The following is a 20,530-nucleotide window of genomic DNA, read 5'->3' as shown; positions in this document are numbered from 1 at the left end:
TTTTTTCATTTTTTAAGGTGGGGTCTCACTCTAGCTCAGGCTGACCTAGAATTCACTATGTAGTCTCAGGGTGGCCTTGAAGTCATGGCGCTCCACCTACCTCTGCCTCCCAAGTGCTGGGATTATAGGCATGCGCCACCACGCCCGGCTTATGAGATCCTACCTCAAGAAAAAAAAAAAAAAAAAAAAAAGAACATTGTGAATCTAATTTCATTTTGGTAAAATATTAAGACAAAGTTGTTGGTCAAAAGATTACGGGGTTGGGAATGAAAACATTTGGTAAGGTCTTATTCTGCACCATTCTAAGATGCAGTGGCCAGAATGACATGTCTAGTTTTTCCTAAATAACATACCGTGTTGCTCACTTTAAGGAAGAGTGTTGGCAAGTACCTAGTGCTCCTTGAACATCTCAATAAAGGAACGTGAATACAAGATGAGGAACATAAATGAATATAGAAGCAAATATACAATTTGTATGTTCAGATTAAAAGCATGTTGTCTTATGGATTTCATATCTGAAAAAGTTACTAAAAAACTAGGAGCCGGATGTGGTGGCTCATGCCTTTAATCCTAGCACTCAGGAGGCACAGGTAGGAGGACTGCTGTGAGTTCAAGGCCACCTTGAGACTACATAGTGAATTCCAGGTCAGCCCAGGCTACAGAAAGACCTTGACTCTAGCCTCACCAAAAAAAAAAAAAAGAGAGCCAGTAGGTTAACTGACTTGTCTAGCTGATTGATCATGAGGAAGTTAATGGTGGGGCTAGGATTCTCCCAGTCTTTTGTACCCCAGTTTACTTTTGACCTCCAAATGGGTCTCAATTGTGGCTGCGTATCATATCTTAAAGCATTAAAAAATGTCTATGGGGGCTGGAGAGATGGCTTAGCTGTTAAGGCATTTGCCTGTAAAGCCAAAGGATGCCGGTTTGATTCTCCAGGACCCACATAAGCCAGCTGCACAAGGTGGCACATGCATCTGGAGTTTATTTGCAGTGGCTACAGATCCCCTGTGTGCCCATTCTCTCTCTTTCTCTCTGTCTCTAATAAATAAATAAAATAAAAATAAATCTTTTTAAAAAATGTCTATGGCCAGGATATACTCCAGACCAAGAAATTAGAATCTTTGGGTAGGGAGACTAAGACATCATTACTCTTTAATATTTCTACTGTGAGCTGGGCATGTGGCACACACCTTTAATCACAGGGAGGCAGAGATAGGAGATGGCCATAAGTTCAAGGCCACCCTGAGACGACAGTGAGTTCCAGGTCAGTCTGGGCTACAGTGAGACTCCACTTCGAAAAGCACAACAAACAAACAAACAAACAAAATTCTAATGTGAAAGCATAACTAAGAACCACTGTCCCAGACCATCCATGGTGCCCCAGAGCAAGGCACAAATGAGTCTGTGAATAGGTCTATTAGGACCATCTAGTAGAGCTTCTTTGGCAACTATCACAAATTCTAAGCCAAGTTCATATTTGTTCCCCATGTCCACCATTACAACCACTGCTGGATCAATCACACAGTGTTATAGAGCTATGGTTACTTATCTTACACAACTGATCTTTTTTTCTTTCCTGGAATGTTACAAGTGATATATCCAAGCCCAGCTACAATTTGGAATTAAAAGAGCAGAGGGCAGAGGGCAGGGAATTCTCCCGGAAGCTGCTGCTAGGATCACTATATCACTCAAACAGCTCTGTCCATCCCTCCACCCCACAACCTGAAAGATTGGACTGAACTTGTTATGTAGCCCAGGCTGGCTTTGAACTCACAACCCTCCTGCTCCATCATCTTAGGCACTGAGATAATAGGTGTGTGCCACCACACCTGGCTGACTTGCTTGCTCACTCGCTGGCTCGTGCTCGCGCTCTCTCTCTCTCTCCTTTTTTTCAAGAAAAGGCAGCAGCACCTATTCCACCTGAACCAATCCTTACCTGTCTCTAGTCTTCCTGCAAGTCTGCTTTGCTCAAGACAGCGCATTACCTAACGCTTACATCATTAGGGTATCTACTCATAAAAATTGCTATCAAAGCTTTTAAATGTTTATTTATATTGAAGTGTGTGGGACGGTGCAGAAGTGCAAAGAAACTTATGCATTTGGGCCCTTGTTTCCCTACTGTCCTGTAGAACAAGATTCCCTAACATTCAGGAGAATGGAAGAAATTAACATACATATACATAACATGGCCAAGTATCTAATTCAGAAAAGGATAAGCTGACATTGCTGACCTTGATTCACATCTGTGCGAGTACCTAAACAAAGCACATTTCTTCTAACTGCTCTAGGCCTGTGAAAAAGGGACATGGACAACATTTCTATTACAAGACAGCAATGTTTTATTGAAACTGCTTTTCTCTAAAACTATGCACGGAGAGATTCGTCTCTTGTTCATAAATTAGAAGTCTAACATCACTAAACCAGTATTATTTACAAAAATGAACCTTTTGTTTGCTTGATCACTAGGTTCACAGATGTAAGTTTTAAACCCAACATCAGTTTAACTTTAAAAAAAATCTTCCTGCCATCACAGCTCAGTGACTCGTACAGGGCAGGGAGCAGCCTCTGACAGCAACATTCATCCTTTACCAGGAATGTAGAGCCACAAGTGAACAACAACAGAGATTCAATCAGTCCAAACAATTCCTACTTGCTTTCCCAAAGCATGCTATGTCTAATTCTCCCCTTCTATGTAGACAGGTGGGAGAGGGACCTTAGTGAGAAAAATAATGGTAATTAAATTAACCTCTTTAAAAAAGGAGCAAGATGAGTTAGTGTATGAGAGGATGAAATGCTATGAATGACACTAACAGGTAGTAAGTAAACTTAATTTCAACCCAGATTATCACATATACCCCAGCAATGGACAGATCAAGTAGATACTTCTCAGTGAACCAGAATAACATGTGCAGTTTTTACTTTGTAGTTAAATATGGGGTCAGAAACTTGCAAAACAGAGAAAAGGCTTCTTGGAAATTCAAATTAAAATGTTCAACAATAAAAATTACTGGCATACTGTACAGTTTCTCACAGACTCCAATATGCTAGGTGCCAGGAAAATTTGGTATAGAGACAAAAAGTATGAGATTGTAGTGTTACCTGTCAAAGAATATCCACAATGGAATTTTCAATAGACACCCAGATAAACGGCAATCAGAATACAAGAGAAAGCAACAAAATCCATATATAAGTTAATTTCTGATTTGAGAAATCAATAGAATGTGTATATAAATTGATAAATACTGTCTCCATAAACGTCACTAATTCCAAGGACTAGTTAGTAGTTAGTTTCTAACTAAATGATTACAGGACATTCTGGTATATGCTCTCTTCTTGTGATCAGTTTGTTCTGGCAAGACTCCATCAGATACTTGCCCTTGAAAACAACTCAGCAGGAGAAGGCTCTGAGGCAATCACACTTCATTTAGAAACGAGCCAGATAATAACTCCCAAGACTGTAATAATTGCTGACAGGACAAGAACCAGGATACACATCTTCTTGCGAGACTTTTTCTGAGGAAAGAAACATGTAAAGATACTCATGAAGCAAGGACAATATTTTACATCTCAAGATACAAGAGTGCTTTATAAGTTAACCTTCTTGAAGTTCTCTTTTTTAAATTATTTAATTTATTTGCAAGGAGGGTGAGGAGGGATAGAATGGGCACACCAGGGCCTCTTGCTACTGCAAACAAACACCAAATGCATACACCACTTTCTGCATCTGGCTTTACATGGGTATTGGGAAATCGAACTCATGCTATCAGACTTTACAAACAAGTACTTTTCACCTCTGAGCTACCTCCCCAGTCCTTTTTCGTTTTCTTTCTTTCTTTTCTTTTGTTTTTGGCAGTGCTAGGGATTGAACCCAAACATAAGGCAGGGAAGAGCTCTCCCACTGAGCCACATCCCCAGCCTACAGTTAGCTAATACCATGTACAAATATGCAAATATCTAAAATTCTCAAGTTACCAGTGCTAGGTAATAATGCAACTTGTAACTGTTCCCAAAAACAATTTTGCAGAGGAGTTATGCCTATTTTGCTAGGCATTACTTACAATAAATTAAGTAATTTGTGTATTTCTAAAAATTTTTTAAATATTTTAATTTATTGCTCTATCTGCCTCTTTCTCAAATAAATAAATAAAATAAAATATTTTAAAAAATTAAAAGGGGGGCTGGAGAGATGGCTTAGCGGTTAAGCGCTTGCCTGTGAAGCCTAAGGACCCCGATTCGAGGCTTGGTTCCCCAGGTCCCACATTAGCCAGATGCACAAGGGGGTGCACGCGTCTGGAGTTCGTTTGCAGAGGCTGGAAGCCCTGGCGCGCCCATTCTCTCTCTCTCCCTCTACCTGTCTTTCTCTCTGTGTCTGTCGCTCTCAAATTAAAAAAAAAAAAAAAAAATTAAAAGGGCTGGTGAGAAAGCCAGGCATAGCGGTGCATGCCTATAGTCCCAACACTGGGGAGGCAGAGGTAGGATTGCCATGAGTTCAAGGCTACCCTGAGACTAAATAGTGACTTCCAGGTTAGCCTCAGCTACAGTGAAATGCTACCTCAAAAAAACAATAAACAAGCCGGATGTGGTGGTGCACGCCTTTAATCCCAGCACTTGGGAGGCAGAGGTAGGAGGATTGCTGTGAGTTAGAGGCCACCCGGAGACCCCATAGTGAATTCCAGGTCAACCTGGGCTAGAGTGAGACCCTACCTCGAAAAACCAAAAAAAAAAAAAAAAGAAAGAAAAAAAGGTGGGGGGCTGGAGAGATGGCTTAATGGTTAAGGCACTTGCCTGCAAAGCCAAAGGACCCAAGTTTGATACCCTAAGACCCACATAAAGCAAGATGCACAAGGTGGTGCACATGTCCGGAGTTCATATGCAATAGCTAGAGGCCCTGGCATGACCATTCTCCCTCCCTCCCAATCCCTCTTTGCTTCTTTCTCTCTCAATAAATATTAAAAAATATTTTTATTGGCCTGGAGAGATGGCTTAGTGGTTAAGGCATTTGCCTGCAAAGCCAAAGGATCTAGGTTTAATTCCCCAGGACCCACATAAGCCAGATGCACAAGATGACACATGTGTCTGGAGCTCATTTACAGGCTAGCGGCCCTAGTGCACCCATTTTTTTTTTTTTTCTCTCTCTCTGTGCCTCTTTCTGTCTCTCAAATAAATAAAATAGGCCTGGAAAGATAGCTTAGTGGTTCAGGCACTTGCCTGAGAAGCTTAAGGACTCAGGTTTGAATCCCCAGTACCCACATAAGCCAGATGTACAAGGTGGCACATGCATCTAGAATTTGTTTGTAGTGGCTAGAAGCCCTGACACGCCCATTCTGTATGTGTGTGTGTGTCTCTCTTCTTTCTGCCCTTCTCTGCTTACAAGCAAAGTAAAATAAATATTTTTTTCTTTTTTCTTAAAGACTTTTTTTGCTTATATTTATTTATTTATTTGAGAGCGACAGAGAGAGAGAGAGAGAATGGGCACACCAGAGCCTTATGCAATCTTGTACTAGCCTCACCACTGTGTGCCTGACTTACACGAGATGAGTCCTTAGGCTTTGCAGACAAATAAAATGTCTTTATTAAAAAAAAAAAAAAAAAAAAAAAAAAAATCGGGCTGGAGGGATGGCTTAGTGGCTAAGGCGTTTGCCTATAAAGCCAAAGGACCAGATTAGATTCCTCAGGACTCAAGCTAGCCAGATGCACAAGTGCCCGTATGCGTCTGGAGTTTGTCTGCAGTGGCTGGAGGCCCTGGAATGCCCATTCTCTCTTTCTCTTCCTATTTCTCTGTCAAATAAATAAATAAATAAAAATATTTAAAAAAAAAAAAAAAAAGATCCAGGCTGGAGAGATGGCTTAGTGATTAAGGAACTTGCTTGTGAAGCCTAAGGACCAAGGTTCAATTGCCCAGAACCCACATAAGCCAGATGCACACAGTACCAGAAGCATCTGGAGTTCATTTGCAGTGGCCAGAAGCTCTAGCATGTCGTATTCTCTTTAATAATAAAAAAAATCTGAGTCAAGAATAACATTAGACAGGCATAAAACATCTTAAAAAATATTAACAAGGGCTGGAGAGATGGCTTAGCAGTTAAGCACATGCCTGTGAAGCCTAAGGACCCCGGTTTGAGGCTCGATTCCTCAGGACCCACGTTAGCCAGATGCACAAGGGAGCACATGTGTCTGGAGTTTGTCTGCAGTGGCTGGAAGCCCTGGTGTGCCCATTCTCTCTTTCGCTCTCTGCCTGCCTGCCTGCCTGCCCCTCCCTCCCCCCCCTCTCTTTCTCTCTCTGTCACTCTCAAATAAATAAATAAAAAATAAACAAAAAAAATTTTTTTTTAAATTAACAAAAAAAGATCCAAGAAGGATCTTGCTAAAAGATAAAGTAAAATAAAATAATGAGCTGGGCGTGGTGGCGCATGCCTTTAATCCCAGCACTTGGGAGGCAGAGGTAGGAACAATTCCATGAGTTCTAGGCCACCCTGAGACTACATAGTGAATTCTGGGTCAGCCTGAGCTAGAGTGAGGCCCTACCTCAAAAGACCAAAATAAATTAATAAAATAAAAAATATAATTACAAAAATATTTTTATTTATTTACTTACAAGCAGAGAGAGACAGAGAGAAAGAGAGTGAGAATGGGTCTCTAGCTGCCGCAAACAAACGCTAGATGCATGTGCCACTTTGTGCATCTGGCTTTATGTGGGTATTGGGGAATTGAACTTGGTTATACTTTGCAGGCAAGTGCCTTAATTGCTGAGCCACCTCTGTAACCTTCATGTGTGTACTTTAATAACTGTTTTACATCTATCACAAAGTTGTATGTTCACTGTAAAAAAAATAGATAGTAAAAATAATAATAATAATAATAATAATAATCACCTCTGGATAAGATGCCAATATTTCTTTTTGGAGGCAGAGTCCTATTTTAGCCCAGGCTGACCTGGAATTTACTATGTAGCCTCAAACTCATAGTGATCTTCTATCTCTGCTTTCCAAGTGCTGGGATTAAAGGCATGCACCACTATACCTGGCTAAAGTTATCAGTTTTTTTTTTTTAATTTTTCTAGGTAGGGTCTCACTCTAGCCCAGGCTGACCTGGAACTCACTATGTAGTCTCAGGGTGGCCTCGAACTCACAGCGATTCTCCTACCTCTGCTTCCCAAGTGCTGGGATTAAAGGCGTGTGCCATCACGTTATCAGTTTTTAATGAAAATACTACTAAGCATTAATTCCTTAAGAACACCCTCGGGTAAAAAACAACTACCCTAGGAACATGGAAAATGACTGAAGTGCTACTTATTTCTAAAAGGCCATGCAATACCAAAATGAAGGGAAATAAGGACCTCATGCAGAGTACCTGTACACTAAAACAGACCCACAAACTTTATAAACCAGATTCTTAACTAGTGTAGAAAAATTCATCCCATAGGCACAACTCCATGATGCATAAGCCATACTTATTCACATACTCTCATGTTGATTCCGTCCATCTATTATCCTAATGGAAATCCATGTTGGCTGTTTAGGACATAGGTTAACCTTATGCTGCATTAGCTCATGGGGATCAGCTTTGCAGCCAGGAGGCTTCTGTGTAAATTTAAGACTTCATGGTTTGGCAGATCTCGCTACAAAGAGAAACATTAAAAATGGAACTGGGCCGGGCATGGTGGCTCACACCTTTAATCCCAGCACTCGGAAGGCAGAGGTGGGAGGATTGCTGTGAGTTCGAGGCCACCCTGAGACCCCATAGTGAATTCCAGGTCAGCCTGGGCTACAGTGAGACCCTACCTCGAAAACCAAACCAAAACAAAAAAAATGGAACCGGGATTCCAAATGATGACTACATGCCTCCAGTTTAAGCCTTAGAAAAAGGCCACAGCAGTTTGCAGTATGCCAATATAGCCTGGTGGTCTATAAAGTGTGCAGTGCCAAGTGACTTTTGTTGGCACTAGCTTTTACCTGATAGTAAGCGGCTCTCTGTAGCTGATCAGTGGCTCTTTCAACGTGCACTTCTGAGCTTTCCACATTGGCTTCTATGCTATCTGCAAAAAATACAGTAGATGTTTTAGCACATTCAGATGTTTCCAGATTGCACACAGATTTCAGATGTTACTATCAACATCCCAACTATCTAGCCATGGTATTTATTACTTTTCTGGCTGGAGGGAAAGCTTAGTGGATAAGGCACTTGCCTACAAAGCCAAAGGACATAGGTTAGAGTCTCCAGAACCCACATAAACCAGATACATATGGTGGTGTACGCGTCTGGAGTTCATCTGCAGTGGCTGCAGGCCCTGGCATGCCCATTCTCTCTCTCTCTCTATCTGTTTCTTCCTGTCTCTCTCTCTCTCAAAAATAAATAAAACGTATTTTTATTTTTATGTATTTATTTGACAGATAAAGAGGGGGGAGGGGGAAGAGAATGGGTGTGCCAGGGCCTCCAGCTACTGCAAATAAACTCCAGACACATGTACCCCCTTGTGCATCTGGCCAACATGGGTCCTGGGGAATTGAACTTGGGTCCTTTGGCTTTGCAGGCAAATGGCTTAACTGCTAAGCTATCCCTCCAGCCTGAATAAAAAAAATTTTTTTTTCTAAATGTATTACTTAGCCAGGCATGGTGGTGCACGCCTTTAATCCCAGCACTTGGGAGGCAGAGGCAGGAGGATCATCAAGAGTTTGAGGCCACCCTTAGAATTCACAGTGAATTCCAGGTCAGCCTGAGCTAGGGTGAGACCCTACCTTGAAAAACCAAAGAAAAATAAATAAATAAAAGTATTACTTTTCATAAAAATTTTGAAGCTGGGTATGGTGGCACACACCTTTAATCCCAGCACTCAGGAGGCTAAGGTAGAAGAGGCCACCTTGAAATTGCACAATGAATTCCAGGTCAGCATGGGTTACAGTAAGACCCTTCTTCAAATAAATAAATAAATAAGCTTTTAAAAAGTTATCAACCTTGTGCTGGAGAGATGGCTTAGTGGTGAAGGCACTTGCCTTTAAAGCCAAAGGACCCAGGTTTGATTCCCCAGAACCCATGTAAGCCAGATGTACAAGGTGGCACATGCATCTAGAGTTCACTTGCAGTGACTAGAGGCCCTGTTGCATCCATTCTCTATCTGCCTACACACACTCTCTCTCTCAAATAAATAATTTTTTTTTTTTTTTTTGGTTTTTCGAGGTAGGGTCTCACTGTAGTTCTCAGGCTGACCTGGAATTCTCTATGTAGTCTCAGGGTAGCCTTGAACTCAGGGTGATCCTCCTACCTCTGCCTCCTGAGTGCTGGGATTAAAGGCGTGCGCCACCACGCCCAGACATAAAGTATTTTTTAAAAAGTTATTCACTTCATGATTGTGCAAGTTTCTGGAGAGAAAAGCCAGAAAACTTGACAGCTGTTTCTCAAAATACATTTACCAAGAGAGACTCTGGCAAATGAATGGGGCTGAGCAGCCACAGCAGCCCACTTTAACTTTTACCTTTGACCATATAAGAACATTGCTGGGCTGGAGAGTGACTTAGCGATTAAGGTATTTGACTGCAAAGCCAAAGGATCTTGGTTCAACTCTCCATGACCCACATAAGCCAGATGTACAAGGGAGCACATGCATCTGGAGTTCATTTGTAGTAGGTGGAGGCTCTGGCATGTCCATTCTCTCTCTTGAATGAAATCTAGACACATGTGCCACCTTGTGCATCTGGCTTTACATGGGTACTGGGGAATAGGAGCCAGGTCCTTAGGCTTTGCAGGCAAGCCTTAACTACTGAGCCATCTTTCCAGCCAAAATTCAAAAGAAAAAGCAATTTTTGTTGTTGTTGTTGGTTTTTTGGGTAGGGTTTCACTCTAGCCCAGGCTGAACTAGAACTATGTAGTCTCAGGATGGCCTCGAACTCATGGCCATCCTCCTGCCTCCACCTCTCAAGTGCTGGGATTAAAGGCATATGCCACCACAGTGCCACTTTATGCATCTGGCTTTACATAGGTACTGGGGAATTGAACTCAGGTCATGAAGCTTTGCAGGCAAGTGTTTTAAACACTGAGCCATCTCTCCAGCCCAAATTCAATTTTTATTTATTTGCTTGTTTGTTTATTTATTTTGACGTAGAGTTTCATTCTAGCTCAGGCTGACCTAGAATTTACTATGTAGTCTCAGGGTGGCCTTGAACTCATGGCGATCCTCCTTCCTCTGCCTCCTGAGTGCTGGGATTAAAGGCGTGCACCACCACACCTGGCCAAATTCAATATTTTTTAAATGTCATTCCAAAACTCTTAAGTCTATAGCTGACCAAGCATACTGAGTTCTTTGTAGTCAAATACCACTGACTCCCCCATGGCTAATGGTACTCATAATACTTACCAATCATATCCCCTTGGTCATGGATCATCATAGCCAAATCTTTAAATATCTGATTGACATCTAAAATATCAGCCTAAGGAAGACAAAAATAAAAACCAATTAAGTAACATAAAGCAAGATGTCAGAAGCTTTCTTTCCTCTACTTCTTTAAGGTTTGGTCTAGTAACATATAAACATGTGGGGTATTTTATTTGTTTTGGTTTGGTTTATTGAGGTAGGGTCTGGCTCTAGCCCAGGATGAACACTATGTAGTCTCAGGTTGGCGTAAAACTTACTGATCCTCCTACTGCTGCCTCCCAAGTGCTGGGATCAAAGGAATGTACCATCATGCCTGGCTAGAGCACTACTTTTGGCCTGCCTCTATGCCAGGCTACTCAGACTAAGTAAAGGGGCTCTCCACAGAACCCTCATCAAACTAGGAGTCACCACTGAGATCTGGGGACAAAGTCCTTCTAAGCACCAAAGTATAAGTTTGTCTTGCTGTTTTCCATGCATATTTCTCAAGGATACCATGCAAGATATGGTGTTTGAAAGGATTTGAGTATTCTAAGCCAGTAGCACCATAGCACAAGATTAGTCACTATGATTAAACTGAGCTAGATAATAGTCAAACTACACAGTGACTCAATCCATGCCTTTAAATGAGTTAGTCCAGGGAAAACTCAGGCTAGAAAGCAGACACACTGAGTGAAACAAAAGACACCACTTGCCGGGCATGGTGGTACAGACCTTTAATCCCAGCGCTTGGGAGGCAGAGGTAGGAGTGCTGTGAGTTCGAGGCCACCCTGAGACTACACAGTGAATTCCGGGTCAGCCTGAACTAGAGTAAGACTCCAGCTTGGAAAACCATTAAAACAAAACAAAACAAACAAAAAACACCTGGCTCTCACCTCCAGCTGCCGTATCGCTGTTTCCCTTTCTTTAATAAGTTCCAGATCTTGCTCAGTGATGGGTACCTCATCCTCCTGGCTCTGCATCTGATTCCATTCCTCATGGCTGCAAGGAGACAAACATTCCAGTTGATTCTTACTCTCTAAGGGAGGAGGAGGCATATCCAATGGCATCCCCGCTGCCAGCAGAAACTAGGCAGACATTATCAGGGTTGCAAATCTGCTATCAATACAAGGTCCCCAAGGGCCACATGTTTGACACCCAGAGGCAAAGATATGATGATAACCAAGAAAACAGACTCTCAGCAAAATTGAGATGAAGCAGAATTATGGAAAGTGGGTCTCATTGCTTTTTCCACTTAGAGGTATATCTGCAATCCTACCGAGACCTGCTAGACAAGAAAAATATTTGCAGATTTGAATTCAATGAAGTAGAGTTGGTAGATGGGGTACCTAATGGGAGGAGTAACCAATATGTGACCCGTCAGTGCTTCACCAACTCATTTAAAAGAACCACACCTCTTAGTTTCCAGGACTTCCTCTGAAGTTATGCTGTGGGTTAGATACCTTTTACAAGAAAACAAAAGTAAGTGAAATGTTAGTGTGCAGTTGGACTCAGGTGTCCCCCATAAACTTAGGTGTTCTGAATGCTAAGTTCCCAGCTGATGGAGATTTGAGAATTAACACCTCTTGGTGGCAGTGTGTTGTTGGGGGCAGGCTTATGGGTATTATAGCCAGTGTCCCCTTGCCAGTGTTTGGCACACTCTCCTGTTGTCCACCTGATTTGGGCAAGGGAGTGATGTCCATCCTCTGCTCATGTAATTTTCCCTGCCATCATGGGGTTTTCCCTCTGGTCTATAAGACAAAATAAGCCCCCCCCCTTTTTTTCCCAAAAGCTGCTCTTTGTCAGGTAATTTCTGCCAGCAATGCAAACCTGACTGCAGCAGTTATCACTCCTTTTTCCAAGTATTTAGAAGAAAGGTGTGTTGCTTATTAGATAACACCCAGAAGACACTTTGACAAGCTAGTTTTGGGCATTTTTCTCAACAATGTATAAGTCATACTTCATCTTTACAATATTTAAAGAGTGTTCTCTATGTCATGAGGTACACAAAAGTCAAACAGAGGTATCCACAGTGTTGTGGGGAGAGATACATATCTATTATAAACACTTAAGTTCCAAATACCATGAATATGTATCTATGAAATTAGGCTGGCAAAATGAAGAAGGCATCTTTCAGAAACAAACTGTCTACTCTCCCTCCTCATGTTCCCAGAAGCATAAGCAGCTCCATGTCAGTGAGCAAACAGACCCCCACAATGTTGAAGAAATTAAATGAAATGTAAATTAAAGATTAAGATGATGGAGATCTATCTAATCTGACATCTGTGGGTTCATATTTGTTCCTAGTGGGTCATGTTCTCCATACAAAGACATAGTGAGCTTATTGTCATTTGTTTATTCACCTTGGAAATAAATATCTCTTTCATAATTCAAAGGGTCTCACTCTAGTTCAGGCTGACCTAGAACTCACTATGTTGTCTCAGGGTAGCCTTAAGCTCATGGCAATCCTTCTACCTCTGCCTCGCAAGTGCTGGGATTAAAGGTGTGTGCCACCATGCCTGGCCTTTTTTTTTTTTTTTTTTTAAGGTAGGGACAGTCTCACTCTAGCCCAGGCTAGTCTCAGACTGGCCTCAAACTCATAGCAATCCTCGTACCTCTGCCTCATGAGTGCTGGGATTAAAGGCATGTGCCACCACACCCGGTTTGTTAAGAACCCACTTAAAAAAAAACGTCCGACGTGGTGGATCATGCTTTCAACCTCAGCACTTGCAAGGCAGGGGTACAAGGATCATTGTTTGATGCCAACCTGAGACTACAGTCCAGATCAGCTTGGGCTAGAGTGAGACCCTTCCTCAAAAAACAAGAAAAAAAAAGTTTTAATTGGGCTAGAGAGATGGCCCAGAGGTTACGGTGCTTGCCTGTGAAGCCTAACGACCTGAGTACCGATGTAAAGCCAGATGCACAAAGAGGCACATGCCGCTGGAGTCCATTTGCAGTGGCAACACGCCCTCTTTAGCTCTGGCATACCCATTCTCTGTCTGTCTGTCCTACCTTTCTCTACTTGAAAATAAATAAATAAAAGTATCTTAAATGTTTTATTTATTTATTTGAGAGAGACAAAGGAAAGGAGAAAGGGGGATAGAAGACAGAATGGGCACACCAGGGGCTCTTGCCACTGCAAATAAATTCGACACATGACCCACTTGGTGCATATGGCTTTGTGTGGGTACTAAGGAATTGAAGCCAGGCTGGCAGGCTTTGCAAGCATGTACTTTTAGTCACTGTTCCATCTCTCTGGCCCTAAGCCCATGTTTTTGACTTTCCAGTTTTATTTTTTGGATGATAAATTAACTACTTCAGGCACCCCTTAATTTTGGGTCATTTTTTTTCTTGATTTTTATCTATTTAATTCCATTCCATTCCATTTTATTTGTTTATTTATTCTGATTTTTCCAAGTAGGGTCTCACTCTAGCCTAGGCTGACCTATAATTCAGTATGTAGTCTCAGGCTAGCCTCAACTTACAGTGATTCTCCTACCTCTGCCTCCCAACTGCTGGGATTATGTAGTTTCAGGGTGGCCTTGAACTCATGACAATCTTCTTACCTTGCCTCCCAACTGCTGGGATTAAAGGTGGGCACCACCACACCTAGCCATTTTATATTTTTTACAAATATTTAATTTATTTGAGAGAGAAAGAAAGAGGCAAATAGAAAAAGAATGGGCACACAGGGTCTCTAGCCACTGCAAATGAACTCCAGCCGCATGAGTCACCTTGCGCATCTACCTGGCTTTATGTGGGTCCTGGGGAATTGAATCTGGGTCCTTTGGCTTTGCAGGCAAGTGCCTTAATTGATAAGCCATCTCTCCAGCCCATTTTATTATTTATTATTCTATTCTATTCTAATTTGGTTTTTCAATGTAGTGTCTTGCTCTAGCCCAGGCTGACCTGGAATTTATTATGTAGTCCCAGGCAGGCCTCAAACTCATAGCAATTCTCCTACCTATGCCTCCCAAGTGCTGGGATTAAACGTGGGTGCCATCATACCTGGGTACCTTTTTATTTTATTTTTTATGAGACAGTCATGCTGTGTAGTCCAGGCTGGCCTAAAACTCTCTTGATCCTCCTGCCTCCGTCTCTAAAGTGCTAGGGTTGCAAGTGTTAATCACCATGCCAGGCCCACCTCACTGGATTTTTTGTTTTTGTTTTTGTTTTTTGAGGCAGGGTCTCACTGTAGTCCAAGATGACCTGGAATTAACTATATAGTCTCAGGGTGGCCTTGAACTCATGGCGATCCTCCTACCTCTGCCCCCCGAGTGCTGGGATTGAAGGCATGCACCACACCAGGCTTTTTTTTTGGGGGGGGGAGGGGGAATTTATTTTTTATTTTTTGTTTTGTTTTGTTTTTTTTTGAGGTAGGGTCTCACCCTAGCTCAGGCTAATATATATGAAATTCACTATGTAATCTCAGACTGGCTTTGAACTCACAATGATCCTCCTACTTCTTCCTGGCAAGTGCTGGGATTAAAGGCATGCACCACCATGCCCTGCTAATTTTTTTAAATTAAAAATAAACATGTGCTGGAGGCATGGCATAGCAGTTAAGGCACCAGCCTGCAAAGCCAAAGGACCCAAGTTTGATTCCCCAGGACCCATGTAAGCCAGATGCACAAGGCAGTGCATGCTTCTGGAGTTCATTTGCAATGGCTGAAGGCTCTGGTGTACCTATTCTCCTATCTACCTCTTTCTCTCTCTCTCTCTCTCTCTAATAAATAAATAAAATAATTAATTTAAAAACATATAGGGTGGGAGAGATGGGTCAGTGGTTAAAGGCACTTGCTTGCAAAGCCATATGGCCTGGATTCAATTCCCCTGTACCCACATAAAGCCAGATACTCAAAGTGGGTTTTGTGTCTGGAGTTTGTTTGCAGTGGCACGAGGCCCTGGTGAGCCCATACTCTCTCTCTCTCTCTCTCTCTCTCTCTCTCTTTCTCTCTCTCTCTTACTCCCTCCCTCTCTCTGTCTCTGTCTCACATAAATAAGACTTTTTAAAAAACATGCTGGGATGGGCTGGAGAGATGGCTTAGTGGTTAAGCGCTTGCCTGTGAAGCCTAAGGACCCCGGTTCGAGGCACGGTTCCCCAGGTCCCACATTAGCCAGATGCACAAGGGGGCGCACACATCTGGAGTTCGTTTGCAGAGGCTGGAAGCCCTGGCGCGCCCATTCCCTCTCTCTCCCTCTATCTGTCTTTCTCTCTGTGTCTGTCACTCTCAAATAAATAAATAAATAAAATTAAAAAAAAAAACATGCTGGGCATGGTGGCACACATTTTAATCCATGCATTTAGGAGGCTAAGGTAGGAGAGGATCACTATGAGTTGGAGGCCAGCCTGAGACTAGATAGTGAATTCCAGATTAGCCTGGGTTACAGCGATAGCCTACCTTGAAAAACAAAAATAAATAAATGAAATATGACTCTCATGAACTGTCCAGCAAGTTAAATAAATAATTCTTTACCTGTCAAATGAGACGAGCTGCTCCTCTCTTTGCCTGTCTTCTGCCTAGAAAGCAGATGGCATTAGCTGCTGTTATCCACAAACATATCACAGACACACAAGAGTTTCCTTAGCTATACATACTATGGAGATGTGACATCCCAGCTCTCAATGGCACCCTAAAATGACACAAGACTCTGGCAATTTGTCTTGACTAGGAAATTGGTGTGAAATTGTGACAAACAATTCTGCATTTCAATTTGGGCACAGAATACAAACCATTCTTAATAAGACACAGAGAGGAACAGGTGTGTAAGTGACCTATAATGATGATGATGATAATAGTAATACCCTTTCTTTTCCCTCCTGCCCTTATCTCCTCCTTCCCTTCCTTTTGGAGCTGAGAATTGAACTTTGGCTCTCTTGCATGCTCTTCAAGCAATCTACCACTGAGCTACATTCCTAGTCCATATAGTCCATATTTCATTTGTAAAAGACTTACCTTGTATTTCTATATAATACAGGCTAAGCAAAATTTCCAAAATCCTGGGCTGGAGAGATGTCTTAGTGGTTAAGGTACTTGTCTGCAAAGCCTGAAGACCCAGGTTTGATTCTCCAGCACCCATGAAAGCCAGATACACAGGAGGCACATGCATCTGGAGTTCACTGGTAGTGGTTAGAGGCTCTACTGTGCTCATTTTTTTTTCTCTACTTCTCTATCTCTCAAAAAAAAAAAAAAAAAAAAGCTGGGTGTGGTGACACACACCTTTAATCCTAGCACTCAGGAGGCCGAGGTAGAAGGATCAACATGAATTCAAGGCCACCCTGAGATTACAGAATAGATTCCAGGTCAGCCTGGACTAGAGTGAAACCCTACCTTGGGAAAAAAATTTCAGCCAGGTGTTGTGGCACAGGTCTTTAATCCCAGCACTCAAGAGGTAAAGGTAGGAGAATCACTGTGAGGACAGCCTGGGACTACAGAATAAGTTCCAGGTCAGCCTGGGCTACAGTGAGACCCTACCTTGAAAAAAAAAAAATCTACTCACTGATATTGGGTGGGCTACTGTTTATTTTGTTTTGATTAAAAGTTGGAGCCTCTGGCTGAGGAAAAGGCTTAATATATTAAAACACTTGCCAGTCAAGCCTGAATACCTGAGTTTGATTCCTCGACAACATGTTTAAAAAAGTCAGAAGCTGGGCTGGAGAGATGGCTTAGCCGTTAAGCACTTGCCTGTGAAGCCTAAGGACCCCAGTTCGAGGCTTGATTCCCCAGGACCCATGTTAGCCAGATGCACAAGGGGGCACACACGTCTGGAACTCATTTGCAGTGGTTGGAGGCCCTTGTGCGCCCATTCTCTCCCTCTCTCTGTGTCTACTGCTCTCAAATAAATAAATAAATAAATAAATGAATGAATGAACAAAAACATTTTAAAAAGTTGGAGCCTCGCTATGTTGTCTAGGCTGACATCTGCAACTCCTGGCTTCATCTCAGCCTCCTGACTATGGGCACATGGCAGTGTTCCAGTTTTACTTTCACTTTCCTCCAGTGCGGACATGGAACAGTGCCCTTCCACTCCAACCTTCCCCTTAAAATAAAATAAATTGTGACCTGGTGAAAATTATTTTCTTGTGTTTTGAAACCCTTATTCAATATTGTTTGGCCTGGTTTTGAACCATATTTGTATTGAATCAGGCAGTAGTCCAGGATGGCCTTAAACTTACTATGTAGCTGAGGCTAAGCTTGTACTCCTTACTCTGCTGGCTGGGTCTCTATTCTTTCATACGTTGTTTAGGCTGTGCCATATTGCATCAGCTCCATCCCCGATACGAAATACAACTGGGATAGTACAGCACAATGTATTTATCCAGTCTACTGTTGAAGCTACCCATAGTCCCAGTACTAGAGGGCAAAGGCAGGAGAATCAATCACTACTATGAGGCCAGCCCAGGCTACATCATGACACCCTGTCTCCATTAAAATCAGACCTCATAATACCATTGAAGGACACCTAGATGTTTCCAGTTATTTTTTCCACTTGTGGTGGCTAGAACCCAGGCCCTTATACACGCTAGGCAAGCATTCTACCACTGAGCTATACTCCAAACCTGAATGTTTCCAATGTTTTTTATTGGTTTTCTTTTTGAAACAGAGTCTTGCTATGTAGCCTAGGTTGGCCTAGAATTCTTGATCTTCCTATTTTCTACCATATAAAACTTACATTGTAACTGTAAGAGTTTCTCAATTTATCAAGAGATTTTGATGACACTGATGAAAGAAAAAGAAAACAAGGGTTGGAGAAATGGCTTAGTGGTTAAAGCAATTGCCTACAAAGCCAAAGGACCTATGTTTAATTCCCCAGGACCCACATAAGCCAGATGCACAAGATGGTGCATGTGTCTAGAGTTTGTTTGCAGTGGCCGGAGGCCCTGGTGTACCCACTCTCTATCTGCCTCTCTCTCTCTGCTTCTCTCTCTCTCTCTCAAAGAAATATATATGTAAATAAAAATATGCCAGGCATGGTGGCACACACCATTAATCCCAGCACTTGGGAGGCACAGATAGAAGGATCACCATGAGTTTGAGGCCACCCTGAGACTACATAGTGAATTTCTAGGTCAGCCTGGACCACAGTTAGATCCTACCTCAAAAAAATAAATAAATAAATAAATAAATAAATAAACAAAAATATTTTAAAGGGCTGGAGAGATGGCTTAGCAGTTAAGGTGTTTGCCAGCAAAGCCGAAAGGTCCCAATTCAATTCTCCAGGACTCACGTAAGCCAGATGCACAAGGGGGTGCATGCATCTGGAGTTTGTTTGCAGTGGCTGGATGCCCTGCTGTGCCCATTCTCTCTCTCTCTCTCTGCCTCTTTCTCAAATAAATAAATAAAATATATTTAAAAATATTTAGGAGCCAGGTTTGGTGGTGTACTTCTTTAATCCCAGCATTTGGGAGGCAGAGGTAGGAGGATCATCATGAGTTCCAGGCCACCCTGAGACTCCATAGTGAATTCCAGTTCATCCTGAGCTAGAGTGAAACCCTACCTTGAGAAACAAAAACAAAAACATATAATATATAAAAAAATATATATATATTATATATAATAAATATCATATATATTATATACTACATATATTATATATAATATATATTACATATATTATACATAATAATATATAATATAATAAATATTATATATAAATATTTTAAAAATATTATACACACACAGACACACACATATATATCTTTTTTTTTTAAATGAAAGCCAGCCAGGCGTGGTGGCGCATGCCTTTAATCCCAGCACTTGGGAGGCAGAAGTAGGAGAATCACTGTGAGTTCAAGGCCACCCTGAGACTACATAGTGAATACCAGGTCAGCCTGGGCTAAAGTGAGACCCTACCTTGGAAAAAAAAAAATGAAAGCCAATTTTTCTTTCATGAAGTAATACAAATTATCAATTAGTATCAGTATGTTTTAAAAAAAATATTTAATTATTGATTTGAGAGAGAGAAAGGGAGAGGCAGATAGAGAGAAAGACAGAATGGATGTGCTAACCACTGCAAACAACTCCAGACGCAGGCACCCTCTTGTACAGCTGGCTTATGTGGATCCTGGGGAATTGAACCTGGGTCCTTAGGCTTTGCAGGTAAACACCTTAACCGCTAAGCCATTTCACCAGCCCAATATCAGTATGTTTTAAACAATCTTTCCCTCCCCTCCCCCCCGAGGCAGGGTCTCACTCTATCCCAGGCTGACCTGGAATTCACTATGTAGTCTCAAAGTGGCCTCGAACTCATGGCAATTCACCTTCCTCTGCCCTCTAAGTGGATTTTTTCTTTTTAATTTTTGTTTGTTTTGTTTTTTAAGGTAGAGTTTTGCTCTAGCCCAGGTTGACCTAGAATTCACTATGCAGTCTCATATTGGCCTTGAACTGACAGGAATCCTCCTACCTCTGCCTCCCAAATTCTGGGATTAAAGATGAATACCACCACACCTGGCTTAACATTCTTAAATTATATAATTTATGAGAAGTACAAGATGGTACAATGGTGCTCACTCGCTATCCTAGCACTTAGGAGGAGAAGACAGAAGGACTAGACATTCCGGGTAATCTTTAGCTACATAGGGAGCTTGAGGCATTCAGACATGCAACCACTGTGTCTGACCCTTGCTAGGCTTTTTAAAACTGGAGATTAGGAACTGTGGAGATGGCTCAGTGGTCATAAGGATCTTGATTATATGCTGGCATGGGATCAATTCCCCAGCACCTACATAAAGCCAGATGCACCAAGTGGCACACATGTCTAGTTTGCAACAGCAACTAGTCCTGGTGCACCCATACACGCTTTCTCTCTTAATCTCTCAATAAGCAAATAAGCAAATATTTTAGAAACCAGAGACTAGCATTTTCCATCAGTTTTGGGAAATTATCAGCTATTAATTTACTCAGTAACTGCACTTAAAGTAGTATTAGAAGCCAGCTGTGGGCTGGAGAGATGGCTTAGTGGTTAAGGCACTTGCCTGCAAAGCCTAAGGATCCAGGTTTGATTCTCCAGGACCCATGTAAGCTAGATACACAAGGTGGTGCATGCATCTGGAGTTCGCTTGCAGTGGCTAGAGGCCCTGGTGTGCCCATTCTCGCTCCCTCTCTATCCATCTCTGTCTCAAATAAATAAATAAAATTTATAGAAGCTAGTTGCAATGGCACACACCTATAATCCTAGGATTTGGGA

General features: G+C 42.0%; 1 protein-coding gene across 1 annotated transcript in view; it reads right to left on the bottom strand.

Moving 5' to 3' along the window:
• Positions 1 to 2,315: 2,315 nt before the first annotated feature.
• Stx12 (syntaxin 12) overlaps positions 2,316 to 20,530 on the bottom strand; it is a 57,193-nt gene continuing 38,978 nt past the window's right edge. The window contains exons 5-9 of the mRNA XM_045151026.1: positions 15,820 to 15,863; positions 11,239 to 11,344; positions 10,349 to 10,421; positions 7,953 to 8,035; positions 2,316 to 3,513 (exon numbers count right to left, since the gene is read on the bottom strand). Coding sequence (XP_045006961.1) covers positions 3,421 to 3,513; positions 7,953 to 8,035; positions 10,349 to 10,421; positions 11,239 to 11,344; positions 15,820 to 15,863 — 399 coding nt within the window. The 3' untranslated portion in view covers positions 2,316 to 3,420. The remainder of the gene's footprint in view (positions 3,514 to 7,952; positions 8,036 to 10,348; positions 10,422 to 11,238; positions 11,345 to 15,819; positions 15,864 to 20,530) is intronic.

The sequence above is a fragment of the Jaculus jaculus genome, chromosome 5, assembly GCF_020740685.1.
Source record: "Jaculus jaculus isolate mJacJac1 chromosome 5, mJacJac1.mat.Y.cur, whole genome shotgun sequence".
Classification (NCBI taxonomy): Eukaryota; Metazoa; Chordata; class Mammalia; order Rodentia; family Dipodidae; genus Jaculus; species Jaculus jaculus.
This window is presented reverse-complemented; position numbering and strand designations above follow the sequence as displayed.